We start from the raw sequence: 16,026 nt of genomic DNA, 5'->3' as shown, positions 1-16,026 counted from the left end.
GACGTTATTCCGCTATGCAAATTTGTATTTTGTTTTTTTGCTTTAGCGGGAATCATTTTTGTCTGTTTTGTATGTGTGTTCAGCAGCTCCACCTTCCCTTTGTGCTCTCACGGGCGGTGGCTTTCTGTGACATACACCGTGCTACGGCACCCCCCAAAATTTTAGGAAATTTTCCTCCCTTTTGGCTAAACAAGCTCTGTGTATTCTGGTTTGGTCAAACATGTCAACTTTCGGAGGAGGACGTAAATTTCACGCTACAGCTCATTTTATCTAAAGAGGTTTTGTTGACCGAAAACAGCTTGGCAGTTCTTGAAGTCGGTTTGGCGCTTTCTGCTTGTTGGGCTTTGGACTTTGCTGGTTGAGCTCGTTACAGCTGTCAACGAAGCAAGAAGAACCTTTGGGCCCAGCTGTGACCAAAGGCCGAACGGACACAACTCCAGGTCTCTGCGCGCAGCAGCGTTGGCTGCAACCACTACGAGACCTCTTCGGGCGGCGGACGTGCTGTTGTGTTTCTACCCCCCCCCCCCCCCTTAACTCTCTTTGTGTGTTCCCGTCACACCTGTGTCCACCCGGACCACGTGGGCCCGATCATGCAGCTACCGTGAACATTCATCAAGGTCAACAACCTCGCGACGACCATGGGAAGTGGGATGCTTGGAATGCCCCTCCGAGCCTCAGCGGATTAGTGTAGCAATGCCAGGGGCCATTGTCAGCAGTGACCCCAGCGAAATTCCTTGAACGGAGGCGACCACTATAGAGGCGAAGGCCGGGGACGCGCCGGAGTTATTGTCCGAGCGACCACACCAAGGCGACGAGCCGGCGCCGGTCACGCTGGCGGATAATTGAAGAATTCTGTGGCCCCGACTCGCGTTCTGGGCATTCGGCGGGGAAGCAAGTTTATTCACCTGCTGGAGGACTTCGGGAGATTCCTATCCCGCAGCGCTGGATGGGTCAGCATCTCCTCCTCTCATCAACCAGCTGCGAGAGAGTGAAAAAAAAAACCCGCACCTGCCCAGCCGTGGGCGGTAAGAAGAACGTCCCCTTCGGTCCATCCGATTGGACAGTGTTCGTCGACCATTATTCCCCAGCCAGGGATCTGGGGAAACCGAACGATATTTAACTCGGCCGTGAGTGTGGCCGAGGGAAGCCTGCTAGCTCCAGTCGACTACGGTTGACGAAGACGTTCCCCTTCCACTGAGAGCCATTCTCAGTCCCGCTCTATGTAAATAATGTAAATATGTAAATACAGTTTTTTCCTTCACTTCCCCTACTCCCCGTCTCCGGCCCACGTTCCTTCCTCCTTCGGCAATGCGGCGGTGATCCTGGACCCGATGTCTGGTGGGACACGCTACTAGCACGGCAAAATATATCACGCCGTACAGGAGGCTCTACGGAGACACGGTGGCGCTCTGTGTGCCTACCATGAGCCTCAGAGCCGTGATTCGCATCTTTGGGCCCGAAAGGAAGGTAACACAGGTGCAAATACAGCGGCGAATCTTCGAGCAACGTTAGTGGGTGCGGCACAGACCCGGAAATTTGAATTGCAAATCAGACTAAAGCTTGAGACGTGCGAAGGCGTGGTTAAGTCCGCTGAAAACTTTCGCGCGCACCCTGGATGCTGTCGCCTGAGCGGAGGCGGCTGTGCTGTCGGCACTTTCATGTCCTCTGGAGCGTGATGTTCAAGCACTGCGCGGCACCCGCCGCCCTAGAAATGTGAGAAGAAAAAATACAAAAAAGGGTGCTGCGAGATGAAACGCGTTCCGGCGATTCAGTGTTTAGTTTTGCCGTTTCCTCCGGGTCCATCTCGAATGCACGATCTGTGCTTGTTTTTCGATTTCTGTAGCGAGTTTGTGCCAGAAGTACGTGGGACTCCGCCGTCCAGCACACGCTGCTTAAAACTTGTGTTTGTTTCTTCGGGTGAGCGGACATCTGAGCTCGAGTTTAAAAGTTGCCAGGACGAATAACTACTCAGCTATATGAGAACAGAGACATTCGGAACGGAGAGGAAAAGACACTGGCACACAGCAAATTGCAGTCTACCTACAACCGTAATGTCGATGGAGTAGGTATAGATTGGAAGGTGAAGAAAAGGTATAAGATGAAATCTCTGCTTCGGTAAGGCGCAGAATGTGAGGAAAGAGGCGGGCATGGGAGGCGGACCTTGAACCCACAGACATCCGGAAGGTCAAGTAACTGAGGAACACGAATAGTTCATTGACTTCTTTGTCTACTAAAATAAGAAATAAATTTATACTTAGTGCCTTTAATCTGGCAGTGCCGCACTATGTCGAAAGCAAAATACAAAGTCGAGGGTTGGTGTTTTCTGTTCCTGTCAACTCAATAACGGTAGACAAGACGCAGCGAACAGCGTGGTGTTGTTATTTCAATCGCGGTTACCTGACTCAGATGGCGCTGGGTGCTTCAAGAAATCTCCTGCGCTAAAATTTATAACTGAAAACCTCAGATATCAGTGCATAAATGCAATAAAATAACGTTTTACGCTGCTATTCGGCCTCTAGAGGGAAGGCGGTAATGAAAAAGAAGTAATGGCAAAACCTTAACTCGCTCCAAGTTCTCACAGCTAGCCTCCGTTGAGGAACGTAGAATATGATGGATGTGAGCTTTCAAGAAATGTGTCCTCTTTTAACTGGTAACTTTGTCCGAAAAGAACGCTTCGATCCACTATGAACAATTTGTATGCATACACTTTAAATGGACACGCGGAGCCCTAGTAGATCTTTGACAAGTCATCTGCATCCACCTCAGCACATTTTCAATTCATTGATTGAATAATTGATTGAATTCCTTTCACATTGTAGCCAACGCTTTCAATATCAAATTTGGCTCTAGCAACTTAGTTTTCAATATTCTATAGTAATGAGAACCTTAGAGGCAGTACAGCATCAGTGGAAATCCCTTTCGCATACTAAAGCCGTGCGCACGTGAACCACTTTCTCTAATGTGTAAAAAAAGAAAGAAATGTTTTGCGGGTCATCACTCTGTTGAAGTTTACTGAGACATAAATGCAGAATCTTCCGCAATATTGTCGAAAAAGGCCAGAACAACTAATATTGAGCATGCTAGCTAAAGTGCTTCTGCTTTGCTCAATGGCGCGAAACTCGGCGAAAGCAAATGTAGTAAATATTGCGCATTTGTCTAAACGGCTCATTCATAAGCAACTATGTTACGAACCAAAGCCTGTGAAAATAACCGAGACACAGGGTGGTGACCTGCGCTATCCTCATAATAAAATATTGGTCTTGAGGAAACGAAATTGCGCACTAGATGTCTCACTTTTTTTCTGAACACCTCAAGCGCGCCGTGAGGATAGGGGCGAAGCAGTGAGGGAGAGAAGAAAGAGGTACCGTGGTGGAGGGTCCCGGAATAACTTCTACCACGTGGAGATCGTTCGCATGTACTGACATCGCACAGGATACAAGGAGGCACTTCGCGTTTCGCCTCGATCGAAACGCAGCCGCCGGCCCGGGAATGCACCCGCGCCATGGAGCTTAGCAGCTGGGGGCGTTTGTGTATGTGGCTCCACGAAGAAAGGAAAGAAAGGAGTACGGGTCTGGCGACTGGCTCCAACCGTGCCACTATCACTGCCTCGTGCCAGAAGAAGAGAGAAAAAGAAAAGAATCTAGAGGTGAGGGCGCGTACTGCTCAGAAAGTGAGGGTAATAGAACTGACGTGCGCCATTGTCGCCTTTGCGGAAGCGGCCGCTACGGCTAAGCGAAAATCCTAATACCCCCATGCCTCGTGCGTCGCCCCGAAAAGCAGTCCCCGAGCGCGACAACCATTAGGCCACCGCGGCGGGCACGGTATTCTACAAAATATATTTGCGGCAAGAAGCATTTCTGTATCTATGACACATGAAACCGTTCATACTGCAGCCTGAAATCGAAGTCGTATTACTAATCAAAGTTTAAAAGCGACGCTGGCAGCGAGGCTCCGAAGCGAGCACGAAGTAGTGGGCGAGATTTAGCCTGGACTCGAACGCGGGAGGCACAATGTAGAGACTATGAATGCAGTTCTAGAGTCAAAATTGCACGTGAATCAAGCGAATAGTTTTTTCTTTCCATGCTTCCAATTTTTAGCTAATTCGCGCCCAAAATCTATTTTTCTCACCGGGCATTGAATGTGAGAGTAGGTTCCATGAACATCCACGGCATTTGCTTCCACGGGGTACAGGAACTTAACTATTAAGAAATATTATCAGAATCCACCGTGTTGCAGATTAGGCACCACACGAGCAGTTCAAAATGCCTACTGGAATGCATAGTTGTATGCCATAACGTTTTGGACTTTCGACAGTTTATAGAAAAAAGGAGCAAGGAAACCAAAAATGAAAATTTCATTCTATAAGCACAATCGACATGACAAAGCTTAGTCTAAAATGTATCTGAGCAGGATAAGTGCGCTAAAGGAAAGAAAAAGCCAGTACTTGTATTCGAAATTAGAGGTATACGGCCTGGCTTATTCCAAAAGGATAACGGAACACGGTAGGCTAAGTTAGAGAATAGTAAACGTGGCAGAAAACGGCACGTAGAGACGGGGAAATGAGAAGTTGTACCCATAGAACGCTCTGTTTTTATCGTATTTCTTGTCCAGTCTCTACGCGCCGTTTACTGCAGTGTTTATTATTCTTAAAGCATCGGGGCATTTAAGAAACTAAGCTAGTTAGCGCATAAATCGAGGTGATGGAATTTAAGTCTTTGACCTTCTGATCGACCTAATATGTAACAGCTTTCAAGAGGCGCCAATTATCTAACGTCACACACAAAAAACGCGTGAATTTGAGAAATGGCTTCGCGCTAACTAAGGTGGTGCTGTCAGTTCCGTCACGACATTGTGAGAAAACTCGTCTCTCAAGGCAAATCCCCACCTTAGGTCTCATGAAGTAGCAACTTTTTTCTTGTTATACATAACCAATATCTGACTACGGCACTGACACGTGCGCTTGTTAATACTGACGTTGATGGCCTCCCCAATTACCAAAGGAATTAATTCTGGAACCAAACAAAACATAAACTGAATCCTGATATCGCGCTTTACCCTGCAAGGAAAGAAACATTTCCAAATAAAGTAATAAATGTGAGGCCTGGCTGTAGGCAAGTATCCTTAGTAACATTCGAAATCAAAATGAATTCAGTACAAAAGAAGCATCAAAAGTAAGAAAAAAAAGAAACTCGATCCTATAGACACTACTATTAGGTAAAGCGCTAGTCGAGCACAGCTGAACAAAGGACGCCGTCCGCTCTAAATTCCTTACCTCATATATTTCTTAGGGTGAAAACTTCCTTGAGAATAAATTGCAACAAAAAAAAATAAGCTTCACAAGGTATTCACTTAGACACGCGTCTTTTCTTCCTTCCCTTTGATGTCGGCGGAGCGAAATAAGATATCATGTTAAAGGAATGAAAAAAAAGGCAAGCCAAAAGAGAAACATTGCTACAAGACACGTGAAGGCTCAGTGAAACCCATTTTTAACAAAGAAAAATAAATTGGTTTCCAGCATTCATGTACATACAAAACTGCTATCTACAGCAAGGCACCCGTGACGCCAGTTTGAAAAGACAAGAATGTATCCGGAACAAGAGTAAGGAAACACGCGGTAATAAGGAATGCCGCTGAAAAAAAAAAAGCAGGGGGAAAGAATCGCGTAGGGTAACACTAGCGCTGCGAAAGGTCTGCTCAAGAGCGTCCTCGGACCAGCTCACATTCCCCTTTCTCCACTTCTTCACTTTTTTTTTTTTACCTGTCTCTCTCTGCTTCTCCGTTCCTGCCTTACTACGATGCCACTGTTGTAAAAAAAAAAAAATGATGCCGAAGGAATCTTGACGTCTGAATTGCGCGCCTCAATTGGTTCGCCGTGCAGTGCATGGACACATTCCAACCCTGCGCGTTCCCGGAAATCGCCCGTGTTTAGGTTTGTTTCTTTTCTTCTGCCTTTAAACTTCGCTGAGCTTCCGGCATTGCTTATGCTGGCTGTAGTCATCCGCGCTTTTTCTTCCAGTTCGATCTACGAGCTGCATGCTCTTAGGATGAGGAAAAAAGAAACAGCAGCGACACCTCGTTTTTTATTTATTTTAAAGTGAACAAGGGGAAGCCGGAGTTCGGTCTGAGTCGATTGGTGAAAGACCGAACAGGGAGCGGGTTTAGGTGAGACACGTGGAAGGCAAGGTGCGCATGCGATACGTGAAAGCGAAAGTAGGTATCAGCCGTTCGAGAAAATGGAATAAAGCCGATAAAAAAAAAGGGGGGGGGGGGGTAGGAGAATGCAAGGGGCGCCTCGCGAAAATACGATGTTGAGGTATTGCAGCAAGAACAGCGACGTTTCAAAGCAACAAAATAGAGTATGCTGCAAAGCGAGCCGAGAATTGGAATGTGGTGGGGCCAGTATACGAAAATGAGGACACTGGGGCGCCGAAGGTTTGCCCTTTCGCGCGATGGACTTGACGCGGGACTAGATGATTATTGTTTTTCTTTTTCTGAATTTAAATCTTGATTTTTTTGTTTATCGGAAACTTTTTGTTACGGACAGGAAGAGTAAGAAGGATAGGCTGCTGTCCGAAGCAATATGGAGAGGAACGAGGAGCCTACCCGACCCTTCCGCCCGAGGTGTGCTAACATGTTCAAAGGAGAACCGGCTGCCAGTGGGCTCTGCCGTTAAGTAAAAGTGAAACCGTTCTGCCACCCGTCACATAAAGCGCGGACGAGGATGCAACCAACCACGAAGCAGCGAATGCGCCATTGTTCTGCGATTCGAATAGAGTTGAGTCCATTACGTGTATATATCCTTTTACGTCCAAGCTCGCACGCACTGCAAACAAATACTCGAGCTGAATAAAAGCGATTTAATTAACTATTGCGGAGAGTCAGCTTTAACGTGTTGCACCAGCTGTGTGCTGAGAAGAGGCGTATTGGAAGGCTGTAACAAGTTTGCTTAACAAAGCACACTCGGCAATACGTTCACCAGTTTGTTCTTTCCTATTGCATTGTGCACAGTTCTAAATAAACAGGTAAGACACAGCTCTTTGCCTTTTGAAAACCTGTTAAAAAGTCACGTCTTTATATCTATCGCAGTCGGCTAGATACTTAGCTGTGCTGCTTCCTTACAAAACGAAGAACGCCATGTTTCATAAGCGTAAAACCAAAAACGATAACGTATTGATTTGATACATATGCAAAGCGAAAATTTATTTCCGGGCTGATTTCATTTCCTGGCAAGTTTTGTAATATTTGAAATTAGAAAAAAAAAACACATAGACCTTGCATTTCTGAGATGCGAGTCAGACTGGCGCGCTTAACGTCGAATAAGAACGCGCATGCTCCGCATCGTCTTTCTGGTCCTTGACTTCTCACTCTGACCTAAATATGCGCCTCTCTTCCTTTCATTATGCCTCGAGGTTTTTCGGCAGGATGCACTCGTTCGGATTCCTGCATGCATACGCCGCGTCCTGACAGTTGTCATCACTCTTGACGCTATTGTCGTGCGAGAGTCGCGGCGTCGCGTTTCCTCCATGTCATTCGGAAAGAGCGAAGTTCTCTATAGCGTCACAAGTGGAGCACAAGTGTACGTCATGCAGGCGCGCGAATTTTCAGAAATCATACGGAGGGAGCACGTAAGAAGAAGTAAAAGCGTTTAAAGTGAACCGTGTGATGTATACGTCGCCGCAGGCATCATCCCATGTTGTGTACCCTGATGACGTCTAGCATTCGTCTTCCTGTTTGGTCGCCTTTTCAATTTCCCGCCGAGGTTTACTGACATTTTTCTTCATTCCACACACTCTGCTCTCCAGTCTCCCAGTCTCTCTCTTTATATATATATATATATATATATATATATATATATATATATATATATATATATATATATATATATATATATATATATATATATATATATATATATATATCGGTTGTTTCAGCAAACGCTTTGAAGCATTCTCAAAAATAGGCTTTTTAGGGTAAAATGATGGCTTTTGCGGCATGGTACTGCCAGGCCTGGCGGGCCCCAGAAAACCAGTGAATCATCCTGACTAGTAAGCAGGTTATTTAATTTCTAATAATTAACTTTTTAACTAATATAGTTAGGCGGCTGGTTGAAATTACAGATCTGTAGCCGGTCATAGTAATGGCCATATCAGTTACAGGGTTTGGTTCTTGTTACAGGGTTTGGTCGACATTTTACACAAACTGGCGTCTACAACATTTTGTCGTTTATTAAATTGCGAATACTATGCGTCTACAGCATTTCGCCGTTTATTAAAAGACGAATACTAATTGCCTGCTTATATGTTGACGACTGCCTGAAACAATAGCAGGGGCTGAAGGAATCCAGGTAACTAGAATTGGGACCTGCAAAAACATCTTCGGACGCACAGTTAGCTAGTCGAATGACTCAGGGTAGCATAGCTGAAAGACAAGGCTTAACGTGCACTGATGCTTTGTCATAAATTAGCACGATGTTTTTCTTATTGAAACAAACGTTTACGCAGCATTGTACTGCCGTTTTTTTTTTTTTTTGCTCACTGAGCTTATAGCTTATTCTAACCCTCATGTCCGAAGCGTGGCGCTACTTAGGCTGCAAGGTTGTCCTGGCGCCAGGAGCCCATTTAGGCTATCTATGTTGCCTACTGGTGCCACGGCGAAATGAGAGAATTGATGTCAGCGCCGTACTAAATATAAAAAACGCGCATCTGCGCCCGCGTATCTGAAAAGCACAGCCCATTGACTCGTGAGCATTAAAAAAAATGGATCCGCGCGTCGATTTTATTACAGGTTCTGCGCAGTGAGAACGCGGTTATTTAACTTTGGTAAAAGAGTTTTAGCTTGATGTACGTATGTACTATCGCGCTCAATATGAGTTAACGCGCGGTCATCGACCGGGGCTCGTTCCGTGGTGTGCCTCCTCCAAACAGTCGCTCGGAATTCTGGGAGAAACTTTTTCCTGAGCGGGGGTGCTGTTGTTTCCTGGAACAGCAGTTTCTCCCAGAATTCCGAGCGACTGTTTGGAGGAGGCACACCACGGAACGAGCCCCGGTCGATGACCGCGCGTTGCAAGTCATATTGAGCGCGATAGTACTTTTATTAAAGCTCAAGAAGTGGCGATAGTGCGTCACATCACGAATTGAGAGTTACCCAAAATAAGCTGTAAAGGTTACATGAATGTTCAGACGTCTTCACTTCCTGGCAAAAACCAGCTCACACTATTTAGATTATTGTAGACCACTTTAGTATTAACAATGTCAAGAAATGTCGCTATCGGCTTCACGAACTACGGATGCTCTTTACAGCTGTGTATAAATTGGGCCGCGGCTATAATTCGCGTACATCAAGCAAAAAATTACTTGATGTAAAAAGAGCAAAGCACTAAAAAAATTTCTTTGCATGGTCTATAGACTCACCATGTAGGTGAAGTCTATAGACGATGGAAATCCTATAGGAGGTCTATGCGCAATCTCTGTATTTATGGCCGTGCACTTGTATTGTACTTTTTTTCTATAGACAGTATGTAAATTATGAATAGACAAAAGTAAATATATACGGGAAGACAATAAAGTTTATAGGAAGTTAATAGGAAGTGGGTAGACCAATTTTACAATGGCGGGGTACTCACCGTCTGTCTCTTCCCGCGCTTCCTCCGTGCTGGCGGTGAAGATGTCGCTGTCGCTGCGGCCCTTGGCGTTCTGGGCGAAGGCGCGGACGATGAACTCGGTGCCCGGCGGCAGCGGCTGCACCAGGAACAACGGCCGCTCTTTCTGCTCCCGTGTGGCCAGTGTTTCGCTACGCACCGAGTCGATGACCTGCAGAAGCGATGGGCGCTTTTACACAGGATTCACACGACATAAGCTGGTCGCGTGGTAGGGCCGCTTAGACTTTCATCTAACACTGCGTGGTTAGCTAATGTATGATATGTCGATTATTGACGAGAAACAACGTTTATTACTACAAGGACATTATCAGTCAAATGACGCGTGGAGTAAACCTGAAACAAGAAGCAGTACCAAGAAGCATACTGAAACAAATTCTAAGGTGTTCTATCGTAATTTTGCGTGATTCATGTATAGCTCATTAGCGACCTGCCAAAATTCAGACAAAACATCACGGCTAAAGCTTGTAGTCTCGCAATTACATAGTTTTGCACGCCGGGCGCACAGGTCGTTCCGAGCAAGGCTTGAAGGCAAGAAATAAAGGGAAAGAAAAAGCTGAGTCAACGAGATACAAGGGCTCGTCCATTCGCAGTAACGAGGCAGGCTTAAATGAAAGGGTTTCGGCCACTCGTCTAAAGGAAGAAGGAAGAAAAATCGATGGAAGATAAAAGAAGCTCTGAAGAGGAAGCGCGGATCCGATTGTCACCGGGCTTCGCCATATACGAAGACAACTTGGCCGGCCCATTGTCTTAGATGTGGAACACCGAGCCGTCTGATGGCAAAGGCCTCCAGATTGCTAGGCGATGGGACCAATTTGAGGGGGAGATCCCGCGGCGAAGATATCCAACCAAAGCACCTAGAAGGATGGTGATTGCACTCGGTGACGAACCATAGATCCAGGATTACTTGCAGGACCACCCCTGTCTGCGTTTATATTGAGGATAGCAGTTAACGGCGGACAGAACTCATTTGTACAGGCTGTATTGTATCTATTCCTAGAAATTTGCTGCCTAGAGTAGAGCTGAGCAGCATGCGGCGTATTACCGTGCTCGACTTTCTAGGTCATGGCGAAAGTTTAGCTTTATTTCAGGCACTACGAAGTGTTTGCAAGCAATGCAGAATAACCCGCACTGGCGTTTACTTCTTTGCTTACGTTTACTTCAAATTTGATTATGTAGCATAATCAGTGCATGCCAGTTCAAAGGAATAAACTTTTGTTTTAGATATTCCGGTATAAAAAATATGGCTTAGCGTTGTTAAGCATAGTTCGATAGTTGCAACTGTTAGCAATATAACATTTATTCAATACTCGCTGCAGTGCGTTTATCAGTAAATGCTTTTTTCAGATATTCCGAAGCAGTTTCTTTAACAATATGCAGGTTCCTTTATTGGCGCCTTATGAGAGTGTGATATTTTCACAATTCTCCAACACTGAAGATCATTCATAAATCAACCACAGAGGAAGGCCACCCTTCTCACCCTACGGAACAATATCGAAGTGGTTGAAAGACAGCCCCAATGCAAGAGCGTGTGCGTACTGATAACAAGGTTGTTAGAATACTTTGCAAAAGCTCCGGGAGCATAAGTAGGAGAAAAAGAATTGTACGTGCTAAGGTGCAGACCTGACATAAGATAAGCTGCCGATTACGAAAACATCTAGCGCTATAATGCGCTGGTGCATGAATTGTGGTCCATCTTTGCCACAGGAAGCTCCAAAAAATTTATCTAGCTTCTCCATCGTTCATTTTAGATCACTGCCAATACAGGCTGCTCAAGCAGTTCTCATATGTTCTCATGCGTGCTACACGACTTGCAAACTTCCGTGGAGTCATAGACATTTTACTTTTGTGAGTCCTTCAACTGTGAATGCTTGCTAAGGTGTGCATTTTCAAATTGTGCTTCCGCAGATGCTGACATACGAAGTGGTCGTGCCGGCTGGTAAACATGCGACAGGGACAGAAGGACAGCAACAGACTGGGAAATGCCAGTCAGGGAGAAACAAAAAATATATATATGAAAAAGAACAGCTCTGAAGGCAAATAGCGAGACAGGCTTTTAGAAAACAAAGCTATTCATCTCACGAAAACCATTTACTGGACTGTTGAGCCACGTGAATGATGAAATCTCGCCCCTGCAACAGTGAAGAAAGGGCTTCCTTTGTCATAGTGCATACTTCAAGTAAGGGATGCTGCCTTGTTACTTGCATCTATCTTGCTTAGAAGCATTTTACCATTTTGAGCAAGCGAAAAACAAAAACCGAAGAAAACAACGGTGGTGTGAAGAAGAGGAATGAAACAGACAACGGAGACGAGTAGTAGTCATTGTTTTTTTTCATGCACTCACCTCTAAATGAAAAGTTTGCTCGAGGCCTCCATCGTATCCCGAGTCGCATTCGATTTTCAGGGAGTCAGACGTGGCGTTTACAACGTTGCAGTTACTCAAAGGTTCCGGAGGCCCTGCAATATAAGAAAGAGTGTGGAAAGAATGTTAGCAGAACGCACACAGTATTTGATATATTTTGGTGGCAAGCGCATCTTTTTTATTCTTTTTCTTGTTTAAATGCCTGCGTTTTTTTTTATTTCCTAGATATCGTTCCTCAGATTATTATTTCCTTGCGATAGTGCACTAGCACTTTGCACGCTTTTTCATGGGCAATATATGTACCCAGGAGATTAAAATAATGACAAGAAAACTGTAGTCACACACTGTCATAGTGACGTCTTTAAGATCCGGTACTCTCAAAGCAGTCCCTTAGTCTGTGCACGAATTATCTCACTTATAAAAGAGTCCTTGAACTCAGCAATTTTACGAGCGACTACTTGGTCATTTCACCTGTAGATAAAAAAGTGAGCTGCAATGAGAGATATCAAAGCCTATCTGAAAAAAAGCAATGCGCCTGCTACGAAGAGCAATCTTGTAGTGAAGGAGCAGCTGCATCAGTAGCACACACGAAAGCTGACTGGAGAAAAGTTCGTCGGAAAGAAAAAAAAATCCGGCTTTTTCATGTGAAAGCGTTCAGCTTGCTGCCATGAACGTTCTGCAGCAAGATAATGTGTTTTAGTCATTTGGTTCTCTATGTGGAAATGTGTCTCTCAGTAACATGACATGACCGGGACAAGCCCTCTTGGAAAAACAAAAAACTATCTTGGCATTTACGAGGTCACCGAACAAAAAGATTACTGAAGCAGAATACGTTAATTACGCTACCACTCTAGGTAGCCAACGTGAAAAAGGGTACCTGGCTACTCCACGACCTGTGATCCTCGAGGTATCGCAGTGAACATAAGGCAAGGATAATGCGATGCAATATTAGGCTTACTCGCTCAATTCACAACATTTTGGGCACAAAAACAAACGAGGACACGACAAATAAACGACGTCAACGTTATTCACGCATACAGAGGTCAATTTAAAGGATACCATAACCTCGTGACAAACATTAGCAATCTAACATTGACCCTAAAATATTTTTAGCCAGCTTTGTTATGTCTTTGCACGCATGGCTGCTACGAGGTCGACATATCAGTAAAAAAATGCTTCACAAGATTGTTCGAGCATTTCACGCGATGATGGGTTTCTATACACTGACGTGTGCATGAATTAAAAAAGGTTGTTTGGAGTAGGCGGCAGTCCACATTTCTGATGTTCCATGTCCCCGTTCTTTCTTGCACCGCGCAGTCCATACGCTCATTGACCAAGTAGCCTGAACAAGGCTTTCAGTTCAACTGAGTTTATCTTAACGCGACAGCGTGAAGGCTCACGTTCCGCAGAAAATGTGGAGTCGGCGTTGGGAGCGAAAAAGCAAGTGGCCCTCCTGCGACCTAGTTCACGTGACCTGGTGACGTCAATACAACCTGGCCACCGCAGCAGGAGGGTACCTGCCCATCGGATTGTGAGCAGACTGCCCACAGCGGCAGTTAAATTAACAACTGGTAGCGAGAGGTTCCGCGGGAGCGCACCCTGGGTCTGACAAGCCCCATCAGTGGCTGTGTTTGAAACAGCCACTTTCCGCGGTGGGGGGGGGGGGGGGGGGGGGGGGTGCATTGATTAACAGCTGCACCACTGCGGCAGGAGTGGTATGAGAACTCTCCCCGCGATCCATGAATGCAAAGTAGAGAAGGATCAATTCCGCATATATGGATATGTAGGCAGAATCTAGGCGAAGTGATAGCAAAGAGGACTCCAAGTCGCTGAAGGGAGCCAATAAAGCTATCGCGTCATACCCTTGAGGAGGAGTTTGCATGTCACCTCAAGTTTTTGCTTCCGCATCAGTGAAAGAGTTTTACTGGGATGGTTAAATTGACACAGATAGCAAATTATGAAAACAAAACTCTAAATTATGCTTGTACCTCATACGTGGATCTGATGCGTAGCTTCTTGCCCATAAGGGGCTCCCTTTACTGTAACTGCCTGTACCTCATTTTTGTTTCAAGTGTTTTGCTTTCTAATGGAATGATACTTGCCTGCGTAGTACCGCCTACAGTGATTTACGATGCAAATTTCAGTTATCGGATTGTCGTCCACACAAAAAAGCAAAGAGTGGTATGAAATAATGGTGCTGAGCCAACCCTTACAAAATTTTTTTGAGGCAGTCTATAGACTGTCCATAGATTTCTGCCTATAAAGTCCATAGACTCTCTATAGACAAATACTAGAGAACAGCCTAGAGGATATACAAATGCTATAGACACTCCATAGAAAATCTATAGATTTATGGCCATATACAGGGTCTGTTCTGAAAGTAGTAGGACTGTTTTTTTCCTGGGCGAACGGGTGGACGAGAGGTGGTCTGCGCGTGCAGGATCATTGAAGGGGGATATTGGGAATGCTGAGGAAAACTGGCAGTCGGCTCTCGGCCGTTGAAGAGAGGAGGCCGCTTGTACTGTGAACCCCTGTCGAAACGTCTCGTCACGCAGAATCATCGAGCGTTTACTGGATCAGCGATACGCGATCAAATTTTGAGTAAATCATGGTAAAACGGGCAAAGAGACTCACAACATGATTAAGGAGGCCTACGGTGACGCTTCCATGGATAGATCAGGTGTTTTTGAGTGGCACAAGCTTTTCCGAGAAGGTAAGGAAAGAGTGGAGGAAGACGACCGCTCCAGACACCCTTCGACCAGCAAGACCAATGAAAATGTGTAGCGAGTGAAATATTTACTTAACAGTGACCGTAGAATGAGTATCAGAATGATTGCTGATGACTTGAGCATTCCTCAAACCCATGTTTTTGAGATCGTGACAGAAAACTTATCCATGAGGAAAGTGTGCGCGAAGTTGGTGCCGGGAGCGTTGTCAGAGGAGGAAAAGGCCAACCGGTAGGATCTTCTTCATCATGGGAATGAGGACCCCGATTTTTTGCCCAGCACAAGGCGGCAACGCTGCCTCAGCCCCCCTACAGCCTCGACTTGGCTCCGCCAGACTTTTTTCTATTCCCGAGAATAAAATCTACGCTCGAAGGGAAACATCACGGATTGGTAGAGGTGGTTCAACAGGCCGTAACGAGGGATATAACAGCATTTCGGCCCAGGCGTTCCTGGAGGCGTACGAAAACTGTAAAACTCATTGGCAGCAGCGTGTAGGTGCAGAAGGGTGCTACCTTGAAAAATTCTAATCGTTTGTACTATTCTCATGAATAAATTTTGTTTAAAAAAATGAGTCCTACTAATTTCAGAACAGACCATGTACTTTTAGTCATGAATCTATAGATTATCTATAGACTGTCTAAAGCATTTGTATAGCCTATAGGCTGTTCTCTAGTATTTCTCTATAGATAGTCTATAGATTTTATGGACAGAAGTCTATGAACAGTCTATACACTGCCTCAAGAAAATTTTGTAATGGTTGGCTCAGCACATTTATTTCATACCGCTGTTTCCTTTTTTTTTTTTTGTGGACGCAATCCGGTAACTGTCGTCCACAAAAAAAAAGCAAAGAGCGGTATGAAATAAAGGTGCTGAGCCAACCCTTACAATTTTTTTAGGCTGTCTATAGACTGTTCATAGACTTCTATCTGTAAAGTCCATGGACTCTCTATAGACAAATACTAGAACAATAACCAAACACATAACCAATAAACAAACCTTTAGTACTTTTTTCAATAGACAGTCTATAGACTATGAATAGAAAAAAGAAATATCTATAAGAAGGCAATAGAGTCTATAAGAAGTCTACAGAATGTCTGTGGACCATTTTTATAAGAGAATATTTATAAAAGGCCAAAAGAAGGATCAGGCCCCTTGTCTAGAGCTAACCAGATCCATTTCGTGTACTGCTTGGGCGACCTATACATGATAAAAACTACCTCTTGCGAATGCCCTCACATAACCTCTGGTGCAGTGCGCAAGAAATTTTTATTTTTGATCAATGG

The 16,026-nt window shown here is 45.0% G+C and overlaps 1 protein-coding gene across 3 annotated transcripts in view; it reads right to left on the bottom strand.

Annotated features, from left to right (window-relative positions):
* The window catches only part of LOC149340271 (nephrin-like), a 382,817-nt gene that overhangs the window by 26,113 nt on the left and 340,678 nt on the right, over positions 1–16,026 (bottom strand). For all 3 annotated transcript variants that reach the window (XM_089549015.1, XM_089549013.1, XM_089549014.1), the window contains 2 exons: positions 12,000–12,112; positions 9,623–9,809 (listed from right to left, as the gene is read on the bottom strand). In XM_089549015.1, the coding sequence (XP_089405141.1) occupies positions 9,623–9,809; positions 12,000–12,112 (300 nt within the window). The remainder of the gene's footprint in view (positions 1–9,622; positions 9,810–11,999; positions 12,113–16,026) is intronic.

This window comes from Amblyomma mixtum, chromosome 6, assembly GCF_055824585.1.
Source record: "Amblyomma mixtum isolate Tamu chromosome 6, ASM5582458v1, whole genome shotgun sequence".
NCBI classification, from domain to species: Eukaryota; Metazoa; Arthropoda; class Arachnida; order Ixodida; family Ixodidae; genus Amblyomma; species Amblyomma mixtum.
This window is presented reverse-complemented; position numbering and strand designations above follow the sequence as displayed.